The sequence below is a fragment of the Sorghum bicolor genome, chromosome 9 (assembly GCF_000003195.3).
Source record: "Sorghum bicolor cultivar BTx623 chromosome 9, Sorghum_bicolor_NCBIv3, whole genome shotgun sequence".
NCBI classification, from domain to species: domain Eukaryota; kingdom Viridiplantae; phylum Streptophyta; class Magnoliopsida; order Poales; family Poaceae; genus Sorghum; species Sorghum bicolor.
Window position 1 is genome coordinate 57,454,486 of NC_012878.2, and position 14,617 is coordinate 57,469,102.

General features: G+C 41.9%; 2 protein-coding genes across 2 annotated transcripts; both read left to right on the plus strand.

Moving 5' to 3' along the window:
• Window positions 876-5,928, plus strand: LOC8074610 (sugar transporter ERD6-like 4). Its single transcript, XM_002440224.2, has 17 exons — window positions 876-1,333; window positions 1,422-1,511; window positions 2,079-2,138; window positions 2,238-2,303; window positions 2,561-2,626; window positions 2,720-2,795; window positions 3,018-3,082; window positions 3,173-3,265; window positions 3,425-3,505; window positions 3,590-3,674; window positions 4,424-4,470; window positions 4,552-4,614; window positions 4,693-4,752; window positions 4,921-4,986; window positions 5,072-5,131; window positions 5,271-5,385; window positions 5,469-5,928. Exons 1-17 carry the CDS (start codon window positions 1,040-1,042, stop codon window positions 5,579-5,581), a joined length of 1,500 nt encoding a protein of 499 aa, XP_002440269.1. The 5' UTR covers window positions 876-1,039; the 3' UTR covers window positions 5,582-5,928.
• On the plus strand, window positions 8,645-13,950 carry LOC8063617 (sugar transporter ERD6-like 4). Its single transcript, XM_021448405.1, has 17 exons — window positions 8,645-9,057; window positions 9,196-9,285; window positions 10,567-10,626; window positions 10,722-10,787; window positions 11,018-11,083; window positions 11,176-11,251; window positions 11,463-11,527; window positions 11,617-11,709; window positions 11,864-11,944; window positions 12,037-12,121; window positions 12,580-12,626; window positions 12,704-12,766; window positions 12,844-12,903; window positions 13,105-13,170; window positions 13,255-13,314; window positions 13,421-13,535; window positions 13,628-13,950. Exons 1-17 carry the CDS (start codon window positions 8,743-8,745, stop codon window positions 13,738-13,740), a joined length of 1,521 nt encoding a protein of 506 aa, XP_021304080.1. The 5' UTR covers window positions 8,645-8,742; the 3' UTR covers window positions 13,741-13,950.

Consider the following 14,617-nt stretch of genomic DNA (forward strand, 5'->3'; position numbering starts at 1 on the left):
TTTTTTTTGCCAAATAAAATAAAAACCAGAGTCATGGCCACATCAGACGTGGGGCCCGCTGGCCGGACCACGCCACCACGTCAGCGAGGCAGGGACCGCTGGTGGAATCCTGTCGCCACGTCAACAGGGTGGGACTTCGGCATCACGTTATGACGGTGGGACCCGCCGGTAGGGACCCACTTGTGGGACCATGACGCCACGTCAACGACGTGGGACCAACAGGTGACACCATGGTGCCATGTCATGCCTGTGGGACCCACTATTGCCAACAATCTATGATGATTTAGTTATGATGATCAATGAAGTTGTTTCCATTTTCGTCACTGTTCTTCGTGCCAAAGCTCCGCCACTTGTCAACCATGACGAAGCTACTAATTTCGTCATCGAATGACCTAAATCTGTGACGAAAATAGTAAGCGTCATTAGTGATTCGTCATTGATGAACACATTTCTAGTAGTGCAAGGAGAAAGACTTTATGCTCTTCGAGCTCAGCGTATGATCGATCACTAACCTTTCTGCCTTGCTATCCGTTCAACAACTGCATTTTTCATTTAGGATACGAACCCGCAGAAATGTTATATGACGACCTCGCCGCGTTTGGATGCAAATAAAAATATGTAAGCTTAGTGATGGATCACCATAGAAAAAAATGGCTAATCGGCGTAAATACTTTTTTGTTGTTGTTGTACTTATAGATTCGTAAACTTTTTTTTTTTAAAAAAAAAACTTATGGATTCGTAGCTGACGAGAAATAGGACAACGATAAAGGGGCATAGTCGGCGAGCTCATCTGCCTAGCTGACTGACCGGTGGGCCCTCACTGAAACAGAGCTTCGGACAAGACAACCCCACTAGGCCACTCGGCGGTTCGGTCACTCTTCTGTCTTCTCTTTGCCCATTTCAACGGGACGACGGTTCCATTTCGCATCGATCGTTGTCCGCTGCTCTTCTTCCTCCTTCAGGCCAGCGGGCAAGAAGAAGAAGAAAAATCAAAGCTTGCGGGCGAGAGGCGGTGCCCGGCCGGCAAGCGAGCGAAGCCATGGGTGGCGGCGGCAGCAACAGAGGCGGCGCCGGCGAGGAGAGCGGCAGCGACCACGACGGCGGGCTGCGGAAGCCGCTGCTCCACACGGGCAGCTGGTACCGGATGAGCTCGCGGCAGTCCAGCGTCGCCCCCGGGGCCTCCTCCATGGCCGTCCTGCGGGAGTCCCACGTCTCCGCCTTCCTCTGCACACTCATCGTCGCGCTCGGCCCCATTCAGTTCGGCTTCACCAGCGGCTTCTCCTCCCCGACCCAGGACACCATGGTCCGGGACCTCAACCTCTCCATCTCCGAGGTAACTAACTAATTAACCCACGTCTCTGAGATTTTTTTTTCTTTTGAAGAATCGCGCGTGAGAATAATATTTACTGACCGCGCTGCAGTTCTCGGCGTTCGGCTCGCTGTCCAACGTCGGCGCCATGGTCGGGGCGATCGCCAGCGGGCAGATGGCCGAGCACATTGGCCGTAAAGGGGTGAGAAATTCGAGCCCCTTTCTTTCTTGGTAGTTATCAGCTGTCCTTCCATTTTATGAACAGTTTGTTACTTGTAAGCCGACGATGAAGGAGGGTCATCATCATCGCTTCTTTATAGACAGAGAGGAGTCTGCGTTAAGACTTTAGACTAGCCAACAAGAAAAGCCATCCTTTTCTGTGATAGATAGAGAACCCAAATATAAATAGGATACCGGTATTTCATAAATTAGATGGGAGGACTTTTTCTTCACAAAATAAAAGCAGGTGGAATTTTGAAAATACTCAATAATTTTCCAAGAATTAATGCCTGTGGACTGTGTTCTTTTTGTGCAGTTAACCAAATTGGGAATTTGCACGGTTTCTACATGTTTGTCTGTTCCCTACTTTCCTTTGCTATTGATATTCTGTATTAATCATGCAGTTTTAGCGTGTCCAAGAAATGGTGTGGATTGTGTATTTTGTACATAGAAGTTCAGTCTGGTGTTCAACATATCACATCATTTCAGTCATAGTAAATTGCACTAGAGATGTACTATTTGGTCTGACGGTTTTGCTAAATGGTTGCAGTTGTTGATGATTGCTGCAATCCCGAATATCATCGGTTGGCTTGCGATCTCCTTTGCAAAAGTACTCAACAAGTACATGTTCCCTGAGTTTATTTTCACCCATTGCTGCTTCTGAAAACAGAAGATTGATGCCTGCCATCTGTCGATGTCTGTTTTACAGGATGCCTCATTTCTTTATATGGGACGATTGCTTGAAGGGTTTGGTGTCGGCATCATATCCTATACGGTTTGTAAAAGAAGATTTGTTGCCAGCTTATTTTTTGCACAGAAGATTTGTACTTTCAAAACTTAAGAACTGGTGCAGTTGCTGCTTGAAAAAGTGAGAGATCAAAATATTGAGTGAGATTCCAATATTTTGGGAACATTTAGGGGTAAAAAATGGAGGCAGAGTGAATCATGACCAATGTATAATTTATTTGTTTCCGAAAGAACCTTGGAGGTTTGGACTAATTACAAGACTATTTCTTATTAATTTGTTACCAGGTACCTGTATACATAGCAGAGATATCTCCTCAGAACATGAGAGGAGCTCTTGGTTCTGTGAACCAGGTGTGCTTCCTCAAAACAATCTTATCTTTTTGTTAGAAAAATAGTACTTGGTTTATTTATATTTGATCCATTGTGCAATTGTTCATCCTTCAGTTGTCTGTGACCTTTGGCATATTCTTGGCCTATTTGCTCGGCATGTTTGTTCCTTGGAGACTTCTAGCTGTGATCGGTAATGTTGCTGACTACTGATGTATTACTGAATTTTCTTTTCTTCTTGTTGCTTACAGTTTATACTCAACCACTCATGTTTCAGCTCACAAGATTGCTAACTGCAAATGGCAGTCCCCAATATGACTATAATCTTAGAAATATACTATCTAGGAAGATATTAAATGCGGACTAGTATGTGTGTCATTATTTCTTATCTAAATGTCTGGGTTGCCAATTATAGGAGCCTTGCCCTGCACAGTGTTGATTCCTGGACTATTCTTCATTCCAGAATCTCCCAGATGGCTGGTATATATATATGCATAAACTGGATCTGAAATATGATATGTTGCATCAAACTGAAATCTTAGCTGCCATTTATCTTGCTCTTATCTCTAGGCAAAGATGAATTTGATGGAAGATTGTGAGACGTCCCTACAAGTGCTGAGGGGGTTTGAGACTGACATAACGACAGAAGTGAATGATATAAAGGCAAAGCACCTCTATTATTCCTCTGGAGTGACTAAATTCAGTATATATGATCTATTTCCAGTTTAGCTGTGAAGATCTTATTTAAGTTAGACACATGGATCTATGTACCACGTTCTTATGGAATAAACGGAATCATCTTTACTTTTGATCCTTTTGCAGAGAGCAGTGACATCATCAAGTAAGAGGACTACAATAAGTTTTCAAGAATTAAACCAAAAGAAATACCGCACGCCACTACTTGTAACTTCCTTAACTTCGTCAGCTTAATCCATGCCAAAATCAACAGCTATAGTTTCTAATTGTGATTATTTATTAACTTGGCAGCTAGGAATTGGCCTACTTGTACTACAAAATTTAAGTGGAATCAACGGTGTACTGTTTTATGCAAGTAACATCTTCAAAGCTGCTGGTAAGCTGCAGTCTTTATCTTGTCTGTACTTTTTTAGGTCATAGTAGTTGGTTTAATAAGTTTTAGGCATGATAACTTTGGTACCTTGCAAATTTAATTGGAAATGATAATGACTACTGATAACCAATAATGAAGCAACCTTTAATACCATTGTTTGTTTGGCAGTATGCTTTCCAGATGAAGGAATAGAATAATTAGACTACTGATTTTCAAGCCACTAGAATGCACAAACTTTATGTCTTCCTAGATCATAGTAGGATCAAGAAAGATTATAAAATGACTTATCTATAACTCTTATAATCCTAAACCCCACTAACTATTTCTCTAAGCATGCAAGCTATCCATCTAAGCAATGCACTACCATATTCAATTAAAATCCACTAAGTAAAATCTCAATAACTATTTATTTCAACATGCAATGCACTACCACATATACAATTAAAATCCAATAGCACACATGATAACTATAATGTCCATGTCAGCGTACTATATAATCCACTAATCCGCAATTCCCGCAGCAATGCGCGGGGTATGTTCCTAGTTATAATATAGTTTATCATTCCCTGTCATCACTAAAAGATGGCATTTCACTGCATTTGTAAATTTAGATCATTTCCGCATCTGATAGACCCTATGTATTATTCGAATGAATACATAGGCGCTATGTACTAATAGTTTGAGCTCCTTTACCATGCTTTACAACAACGATAAGTATACTTTTGTTCCAAATTAACATCCAAAATCTCCAGGTGTTACAAACAGCAACTTGGCCACCTGTTCACTTGGAGCTATCCAGGTGCGCATAGCTAGGATGAGTTTATAACCTGATACAATTTATCTGTAATTTATATTAAGCTGGTCACTGCATTTCTGTCAGGTCCTTGCTACTGGAGTTACGACATGGTTGTTAGACAGAGCTGGACGACGCATGCTTCTCATTGTAACTTTCTCTTCCCTGTGAAATAACTAGCCTGCATGCTTCCTGTAACTCTGAATTAACACTGACTTCAAATGACAGATTTCTACCTCTGGCATGACTCTATGCCTTCTTGCTGTTTCTGTTGTATTTTTTGTCAAGGTATGTTCATGTTTCTTTTGATAGGATTCCAGTGAGAAGATAATAGTTGTATTGACACTGACTGTCGTTGCAATAGTAAACTATATTGGTAACACATGGCTTATGCAGATTTTATACAATATCTGCTGAATTTTCCTCTAATCCTTTTTAAGCTTCGGTTTTTTCCAGGATAAGACTTCACAGGATTCTAACTCGTACTACATATTAACTATGATCTCCTTGGTTTCTATCGTGGTATGTCTCAGTTATGTTTCTTCTGAAAAATTGGATCCAAATGCGGAATCTATGCCAAAACAATGACTCGTGCAACTATGTTCAGGCTTTTGTCATTACCTTCTCGTTTGGTATGGGTGCCATTCCATGGCTCATGATGTCTGAGGTACACTACTTGGATGCATACCTGATATACACTGCCTCTATGTCTCCTAATTTTGGCATCTCATTGCATAAGCAAGAGTCTCAGGCACGTACTGTAAGAGATATCTGAAGGTATAATTCAAACTTTGTGCGTTTTTCAGATCCTCCCAGTTAGCATCAAGAGTCTCGGCGGAAGCATCGCAACACTGGCCAACTGGCTGACATCTTTCGCCATAACAATGACGACGAACTTGATGCTAACCTGGAGTGTTGGAGGTTCACAGTCCACACCACACCTTTGTGCTTCAGCTCTGATTTTGAAGCATGGAAGCTGATGCAGTCTTTTGTTTTCTGGGCAGGCACTTTCCTCTCGTACATGGTTGTGAGCGCCTTCACCCTTGTTTTTGTCGTGCTTTGGGTGCCGGAGACGAAGGGAAGAACTCTAGAGGAGATACAATTTTCGTTTCGCTGAGCATTGAACATCAGTTGCAAAGATTCTTCGAGTTTTTCTCTTGGAAGGCAAGGGTCGGTATCTGTTGAACAGGAAATTTTGGGCATCCTTCTCAACGCACACAAATTTTTTGAAAGGACTCAACGTACACAAATTGTCCTAGGTGAAGATCACGAATTCTTTCTGTTGATACGACACGATGCTGTCAAAAATATTTGACATGTAAATGCTAGAGCAGTGACTCTTATCATATTGCTCTCTTCTTGCCTTCAGCGATGCAAGATCAACAGTGCAATGTCAAAGTATATGTAAAAATGGATGGTTGGGCGCTAACTGACCAATCCCAGCTTTCGAATTTTGTCGAGCCCTCCTCTATTTTCTTTTATTACAAGGCACACATACATATTAAAGTTTTAAACTTTAAAAATCTTTGACCAATAACTTAGGTACAATTTTTAATTATTATTATTATGTATAGTACAAGCTTGATATAGTTAGATTTGTAATTAAATATACTCTTCAACTACCATAAATCTATAAGCATAAAAATTAGAAATAAAATAAATAAATAGTCAAATGTATTTTGGAAGATCGTGTCATGTTAAATCATGCTTTAAAAAAGATAATGAAAGGAGTAACACGTGGACTGGCAGATAACCTATATCCAGAGAGAAAAAAAGAGAATTTTGAATGCCTGTGTCTGCTTTGGAATCAGGGCGGATGTATATAGTAAACAGTGGGTGCAGCCGCACCCACATAAAAATAGGAAAACAATGATTATAGCTAAACTTTTACCATATTTGCACCCTCAAAATAAAAGTCTACGCACCCACAAGGCAAGCGCACCCTCCTTGAATTTTTTCTAGCTCCACCACTGTTTGGAATAGGGAGAAGCCCCCCACCACAAACTTAACTGGACCTGCAAAGGGGAAAAATACATCAACGCGAGGCTTGCCAGGAAGGGAGATGAAGCCGTGGTGGCAAAACATCCATCGAGAAGCGACGAGGCTACAACAGTGAAGTATCCGCTCGAGCAACACTCGGCAAAGCATCCGCTAGAGAGAACACAACAAAATATCTACAAAAAGGAGGCTATCACGGCCTCAGCTACCGACATGAGGAGGGAGGCGAGAAGAAATACTATTCCCCAACAAATCTGACGTGGTTGTGAGCAACTCCCCACTAGCTACCAACCTACCATGTATCATCCACCGACATGGGTTGGCATGAGCGTGCGACCTGAACCCTAACGCTCCTGTGACAAGGACATTGTAATCTTGCAAATCAATGCATCTTTTTTTTAAGTGACCTGATTCGCTAAAGATAATAAATTTAGGGTGCACAAGATACTAAAGTGTTGCAAAAAGACAATAGGACACTCTGAGTCAATGTGACAGTATGGGTCATGTGGAGTGGGCCATCTTGTAGCCCATAAGCCCAACACGACCTTGCGCCTTTGTGCCTTCTTCCTCTACTATCGTCGTCAGAGACGAGCTCACCGGCATTAGGGTTTTGGGGTTAGCGGCTTGGGTTTCTAGGGGGTTCCATGGCCGACGGCCATAGGAGGGCCTCAGTGGTGGTGGCGGTTCGACTTGTAAGGCAATGGGGACACCGCCAAGCGGACAATGCATGACTTCCGGTCGGGCTAGGCTAGTGGTGGAGGTGATGAGTTAGAGCTTGCTTTTCAATTGGGATTAATGGAGGATGGGTTGGAGTGGTGAGGGTGGTATGGTGGATGGCTCGGTCAGCGACGAGGGACACAACTGCCCAGGGATAGCGGATGAAGAAGGCGAAGGTGAGATAAACAAGGCGAAAACAACAAGATTGAGTACAAGGGAAATGAGGTGGCTAGGGTCGTGGGTTAACGCACTACTTCCGCGAACCGTAAAACAACTCGAGCATCATTAAGGCGTACTTGAAATCTTCCCTAGGTTTGCCTTGCCTCACCTAGCGTGGATGGCACGGGCAATGAGAAGCTTGATTAGCAAGAAAAATCTTGCCAACGTGAAAATCAAGTTCGCTTGAATTTTTTATCTAGCCAAAGGCAACACATTGTCTAGCAAGACTACCAAAGCCTTACTATCCGACCTAGATAAATGACAGACTCACGGACATGTGTGTGTGGATGATGATGAGCTGGCCTTGTTTAGATCCAAAAATTATTTTTGGATTTTGATATTAGTAATTTCGTTTTTATTTGACAAACATTGTCTAATTATAGAGTAAGGCTTAAAAGATTTGTCTCGTGATTTATAAGTAAACTGTGTAATTATTTTTTGTTTTCATCTATATTTAACGCAATATATGCCGCAAGATTCAACATGACGAAAAATCTTAATTTTTCTTTTGTTTTTAGGATGAACTAAGGCCTTGTTTAATTTACCCAAAAACCAAAAATTTTTCAAGATTCTCTATCACATCAAATCTTGCGGCACATGCATAGAGCATTAAATATAGATGGAAACAAAAACTAATTACGCAGTTTGCCTATAAATCGCGAGACAAATCTTTTAAACCTAGTTACTCTATAATTGGATAATGTTTGTTAAATAAAAACAAAAAATACTACAGTGTCAATTTTTTTTAAAAAAAATAGATCTAAATAAGGCCTAGGAAGTTAGTCCAGCATATAGCTCGGAGAAAAAAGCAAAGCCAAGTGGCCTTCTGGGTCGGGTGAGACCCCGGCAAGACCTGCCTGACACGACGAGTCCACAGCATTCAACGGAAGTACGGAATTTTTGTTCGGCCTTTTAGTTCCGAAAAGTGAAAAGTTTTCGGTACTGTAGCACTTTCGTTTGTTTGTGACAAATATTATCCAATCATGGACCAACTAGGATCAAAAGATTCGTCTCGTGATTTACAGCTAAACTGTGTAATTATTTTTTGTTTTCGTCTATATTTAATATTTTATACATTTACCACAAGATTCGATGTGACGAGGAATCTTGAAAACCACAAAATTCGATGTGACGAGAAATCTTGAAAACTTTTTGGTTTTCGGGGTGAACTGAACAAGGCCTCGGTAAAAAAAGACGGAAGTACGGAACGAGGTGAGTCTCCTTCGTCTCGCTCGTCTGCTGGCATTCGCGTTCCTCTGCCTCTCACTCCGCCCCCACCCCGGACTCCCGGAGAATACAAAACAAATCAAATCTCGCTGCGAGCTGGGCGGCCAGCGCGGCGCCATGGCGAACAACAGGGCATCCGGCGACGGCGGCGGCGGCGGCGCCGGGTACGAGAGCGGCAGCGACCACGACGACGCGCTGCAGAAGCCGCTGCTGCGCAACAGCGGGTGCGGGTACCGGATCGGGATGGGGTCGCGCCAGTCCTGCCTCAACGGCGCCGGCACCTCCATTGCCGTCCTGCGCGAGTCCCACGTCCCCGCCTTGCTGTGCACGTTCATCGTCGCGCTCGGCCCCCTCCAGTTGGGCTTCACCAACGGGTACTCCTCGCCGACGCAGGACGGCGTCGTCCGGGACCTCAACCTCTCCATATCCGAGGTACGTCCTGGCTGCAGCTTCTACGTCTGCTCGCGCGCGCGCGCGCGCACACACACACACACACACACTCTGTCTTCACGCTCGGCTCGACCTTTTCTTCTTGTCTCATTTCAAAACGAATAATTGAGTTCCCCGCAGTTCTCGGTGTTCGGCTCGCTGCCCAATGTAGGCGCCATGGTCGGGGCGATTGCCAGCGGCCAGATGGCCAAGTACATTGGCCGCAGAGGGGTGAGAAACTCTGCTCAACTGCTCCTTTTCTTCGTTTTCTACGACTTGTTTCCTTGCACATGTCCCAGAAAATTGTTGTCTGTCTGCACAGACTGTTTCATGGTCTGTGCGGGGGGGTGGGGTGGGGGGGCTTTGTGTAGAGAGGGTTGACAGCACTACTCAGAGTGTAGACTAAGGGCACGTTTGAATACAAGGGCTAATTGATAACTCGCTAAAATTAGCTCTAGTGCATGTGCATCCAAACAGGTGGGCTATTTTTTAGCCAAATCTTCTACTAGTTTAGGGCCGGTTAATTGCTAATTTTTAGCTAGGCAATTAGCTCTTGGATCCAAACATGTCCTTGTTAGCCAACTACCTAGCCAAGCTAATTTTTAGGGCCTGTTTAGATACATGTGGCTAATTACTAGCTAGGCTAAAAATTAGCTCTGATTGTCTAGTTAGTTGGTTAACTACTGGTTGAACAATTAGCCCACCTATTAGCTCTCTGTTTGGATGCACTAAAGCTAATTTTAGTTAACTTTTAGGTACATAGCAATTAGCTCTAGTATCCAAGCATGCCTTTAGTCCGGCTAGTAACTAGCTATGTGCATCCAAACATACCCTAGCTAATTTGGTTAATTTTTAGCCCTAACAAGTAACTAGCCATGTGTATCAAACAGGCCCTAAGTCTCCTCAACAATAAAAAGAACTTGAGTAGAGTAAAGTGTTGTTTGGTTGCGTAAAGGGAAACAACCACAATGTGCTGCAAAAATGGTCCATAAGCCTTTAAATATTCCCTATAGACTGGTTGATACAATGTGAGAGTAGTCAATAGGGTAGTCCATAGCATCAGCTATCCATTGGCTTATGGGCTGGCCATAGGAATAGGAAAACACACTCTCTCCCTTGTCTTTTGCAACCGCCGGCCAGACGGTTGTCTTTTTTTTAATGTGTTAGTGGGCTCCACTCATTGCGAAAGGGAAAATAGTTATGGACTATGCCCTCTTTTTATGGACTAGTTTTGTCATATACATTGAGCTTGCTCTAAAGCGCACGTCAAGGGAAATACGTACTTTTTGGCCCCTCATAATAAAACGACTACATGCTTCTTTTTTTTTTCATTCATCTGTGTTAACGGGGAACCTAATCAGTTAACGACCAGATCGGCGGTGATGGATTTACCAAGTCTTGGGATCGGTTACCCTGCTATCACTTCACGATGTGATCGGATCACGCCATGAAAAATGCTCCAACCAAATAGCGTGTGATCTTACACTAACTAGCTTGGTAACTATTTCACAGTCACTGATGATTGCAGCGATTCCGAACATCATGGGCTGGCTTGCAATCTCCTTAGCAAAAGTATGGTGCTACGTGTTGTCAATTTATTTCCACTCATTGCTTCACAAAGGACAACGTCAGTTTTGATGGCTGTCGATGTCTACTCTGTTCTGCAGGACACTTCGTTTCTGTATATGGGAAGATTGCTTGAAGGATTTGGTGTCGGTGTCATGTCGTATGTGGTATGTATAATAAAACTCCATGCCTTGTTATGCCTTGAGAGTATGAGTACTTGTGCTTTTTAACCTTTCTACTACAATTTTTTTTAAAAAAAATCAACTGATATGTCAGCATTTTTTAGACTAAGTGCTCCGATCCCTATGAAGTTTATTTTTATTGGCAGAAGAGCAATGGAAGCATGGAGAATACTGGTTATATCAGTTAATTTTGGTCTGTGAATTTTGTCCACCAGGTACCAGTATACGTAGCAGAGATATCTCCTCAGAACATGAGAGGAGCTCTTGGTGCTGTGACCACGGTTTGTTCATACCCAGAAACGTCTTATCTTTTCATGCGGCAAACACTTGGCTTATTTACGCCGACCTCACTGTGCAATTTTTCATTCTGCAGTTGTCTGTAACCTTTGGTGTCATGCTTGCATATGTGCTTGGCTTGTTTTTTCCTTGGAGGCTTCTTGCATTAATAGGTAACGTGACTAAACCCTGACAGATTAATAAACCTGCTGCTGCTGACGCTGCTCTTAGTTTGCTTTTCAACTCTGATATTTTAGCTCGCACAATCAGCAACTCAGAATAAGTTGGACACATATTTTTTGGATAGTACAAAAGTAGTAGGCAAATATTTTGGTTATTAGGCCCTTCTGTTCTATCATAAAGTGTGTGATTCCACACTTGTAGGAACCTTGCCCTGCTTATTGTTGATACCTGGCCTATTCTTCATTCCGGAATCTCCAAGATGGCTGGTATATACACACACAAGTTGGATAACGAACACTGAATAATTATGCCAAATTGCAATTTCCTATGCTCGTTTACCCCCTTATATTTGTAGGCAAGGATGAATAGGATGGATGAATGCGAGACTTCTCTACAAGTTCTGAGGGGATTCGATGCTGACATCACTGCAGAAGTTAATGATATAAAGGCGCACACTTACTTTCATTCATTTAGACTGACTGAATACAGTTTATTTGAAGAGTATTCACTTTGTGTATTGTTATTTTCTTTAACATTTGGCGCATGGCTCTATTTACTTCATTCTTATGGAATCAGTGGGATTAACTTTTAGCTTTATCCAGATAGCTGCAGCATCAGCAAACAAAAGTGGTACAATACATTTTCAAGAGTTGAATCAAAAGAAATACCGCACGCCTCTAATTGTAAGTTTCTAACTTTATGTGCTTATCTGGTACCAAATTAGTAATCACATTTTGCAACTGTCAGTTTATGACAATGCTACAACTTTTCACAGTTAGGAATTGGGCTACTTGCGTTGCAACAGCTAAGTGGAATAAACGGTATAATATTTTATTCAGGTAGCATCTTCAAAGCTGCAGGTAAGCTGTGCACTTGTTCACTGACTTGTGTTTTCATTAGTATCTGTTCATAATAAATTTGAGGAAATAAATTTTTGTTCCTTCCAAATTTAACTGGAGCATTAGGGCCTTATGGAACTGTTTTGGCGGTTTGCTGAATAGAAAACATGAGTCTCTGATTGGCAATATTTTTTTACAGACGTAGGAATAGTGTAGTGGACTACAAAAATCAAAATAGTGAAATTGGGATAAAGTGACCTTATTGTTCCTAAGTCCTAATGCATTATAACATGTAAAAAAAAGCTAATATTTTAGTCTCCCTGTAAGTTGTAACATGGTTTATCATTCTCTTGCTTTGATTACGATGGCATTTTATCGCTTACAGCAAAAGCATTATGCCTCCTGTCTTTATCTACAACAGTGCTAGTTAAATCTGTTTTGACTTTTAGTTCTAACTTCTAACAATCAAACTTCTCCAGGGCTCAAGAACAGTAACTTGGACACATGTGTACTTGGAGCTATCGGGGCAAGTACTTAATAACTAGACAGACCTGATCTAGTCTCTCTGTTTTTATTAATCTTCTAATAACAGCATTCCATCAGGTTGTTGCGACTGGTGTTACAATCACGTTCTTGGACAGAGCTGGCCGGAGAATCCTCCTTATTGTAACTTCTGCTCCCCTCTAAAGCCACTAATTTGTGGGTCTTCTGTAGCTTAATTTAATTGCCACTTCAAATTACAGATCTCATCTTCTGGGATGACGCTAAGCCTTCTTGCAGTTGCTGTTGTATTTTACATCCAGGTAAGTTCTCCTTTGCGATAAGATTCTGGTCAGAATATAACAGTTCTTTTGTACTCTCTGCAATAGTAATCTAGTATACTAGTGCAGTACATGGCTTATAAACAATCTGATATGCAGTATTATTTCAGGGTCTGTCATTTGTCATCTGTCATCTCAATCCACTGAATATTCTTCTTTCTTGTCATGGGCTATTCTTTTCAGGATAATATTTCAAATGACTCTGACTTGTATAACATCTTAAGTATGGTGTCCTTGGTTGGTGTCGTGGTAAGTTTGTCAATACATTTTATCTGAACATTGGTTTTTATGTGGAATCTATGCCGTAAATTTTTGCTCAAATACCTCGTTCAGGCTTGTGCCATTGCCTACTGCTTCGGTATGGCTGCCATTCCATGGATCATTATGTCTGAGGTATAGTACCTTATCACATATTACTAATATAGCTCATAAGACGCCTGAGCCACATGCTGAAAGCTTTCTGAATATGGCTTATTCTTGAAACTTTGCATATTGACAGATCCTTCCGGTTAGCATCAAGAGTGTGGCTGGGAGCTTCGCGACTCTTGCCAACTGGTTGACATCCTTTGGAGTAACAATGACAGCAAATTTGCTTCTGAGCTGGAGTGCTGCAGGTCCATATATACATCTCTCTTTCTTGTAGAGTAGGATCGTATATGAACAACCAAACCTTACGACACGTTACCTTCGTTTCCAAATCGTACAGGTACATTTGCCTCCTACATGATTGTGAGTGCTTTCACTGTCATGTTCGTCATCCTTTGCGTGCCAGAGACAAAGGGAAGAACCCTCGAGGAGATACAATGGTCCTTCCAGTGAGCTCCAGCATTTCATCAGTATATGCAATTAGCGAGGTCTGGTTTGAGCCGTATGTGGTGTGGTGGCTCAGATTTGTTTTTCTTTCCTTCTTGTCTCCTCTCTCTTTGTTTTCTGTGTTGCTAGGCACTTCACATGCAGGTCTGTTCCTATTTGTTTGTACTATACTTTCGTGGGTTGTTTCCCTTTTCTCTTAATGAAACACGCGCATAACACGTTCTTTTAAAAAATAGCAAGGTGGTCTATGCAGATAGCGTGGCAAATCCTCTAAGAGCTATAAAGAGACATAGTGAAATGTAGCAGAAGCTTTTTCATTTAGCAATTTTATAGTTTAAACTTTAAATGAAAATTCGCTATCGATTCTGCATGAGAACATGTAAATAAGGACATTTTATGAACATGAGTACTCAATATATGTACAGGGTTGTAAAAGAACATGTCTGACATTTGTTAAATCAATCAACATGTTTTTTTTTAATGTCACCGGGGATTACTCCCCACCTGAATATATATTATGAATATATATTATGTACTCCAAAATGGCTAAAAATAAATTTTACAAAAGTTTAAGAAGAAACTTCAAAACAGTGAACAGCCAACACTAGGATGAAAAAGTGGTAGAACAACAAAGCAAAGACTACCGCACGCGAGACACAAGCGCTCTTTGACGATGCCCCCTAAGAGGTGAATGACGTGAGAACATAATCATCGTCCGCCAAGCAGAAGCTTGGCAAGGCTTTCGCCTGAGCCTTATGCCAACGGAGAGCTGCAATGATTGGCCTATGAGAAGAAGCGGCTAAAGGTTCTTCAGCGACACCTTTAAAAAGGAAAATCTTGTCACTGGCCCAGACATCATCTGAGCAGAGCTTTCGCCCAGAAC

Coding starts and splice junctions, on each gene's coding strand:
- LOC8074610 (XM_002440224.2), top strand. CDS start 1,040: ATGGGTGGCGGCGGCAGCAACAGAGGCGGCGCCGGCGAGGAGAGCGGC. Junction 4,471..4,551: donor GTTCACTTGGAGCTATCCAG/GTGCGCATAGCT, acceptor CATTTCTGTCAG/GTCCTTGCTACTGGAGTTAC. Junction 4,987..5,071: donor TCTCCTTGGTTTCTATCGTG/GTATGTCTCAGT, acceptor AACTATGTTCAG/GCTTTTGTCATTACCTTCTC.
- LOC8063617 (XM_021448405.1), top strand. CDS start 8,743: ATGGCGAACAACAGGGCATCCGGCGACGGCGGCGGCGGCGGCGCCGGG. Junction 9,058..9,195: donor TCAACCTCTCCATATCCGAG/GTACGTCCTGGC, acceptor AGTTCCCCGCAG/TTCTCGGTGTTCGGCTCGCT. Junction 9,286..10,566: donor AGTACATTGGCCGCAGAGGG/GTGAGAAACTCT, acceptor ACTATTTCACAG/TCACTGATGATTGCAGCGAT.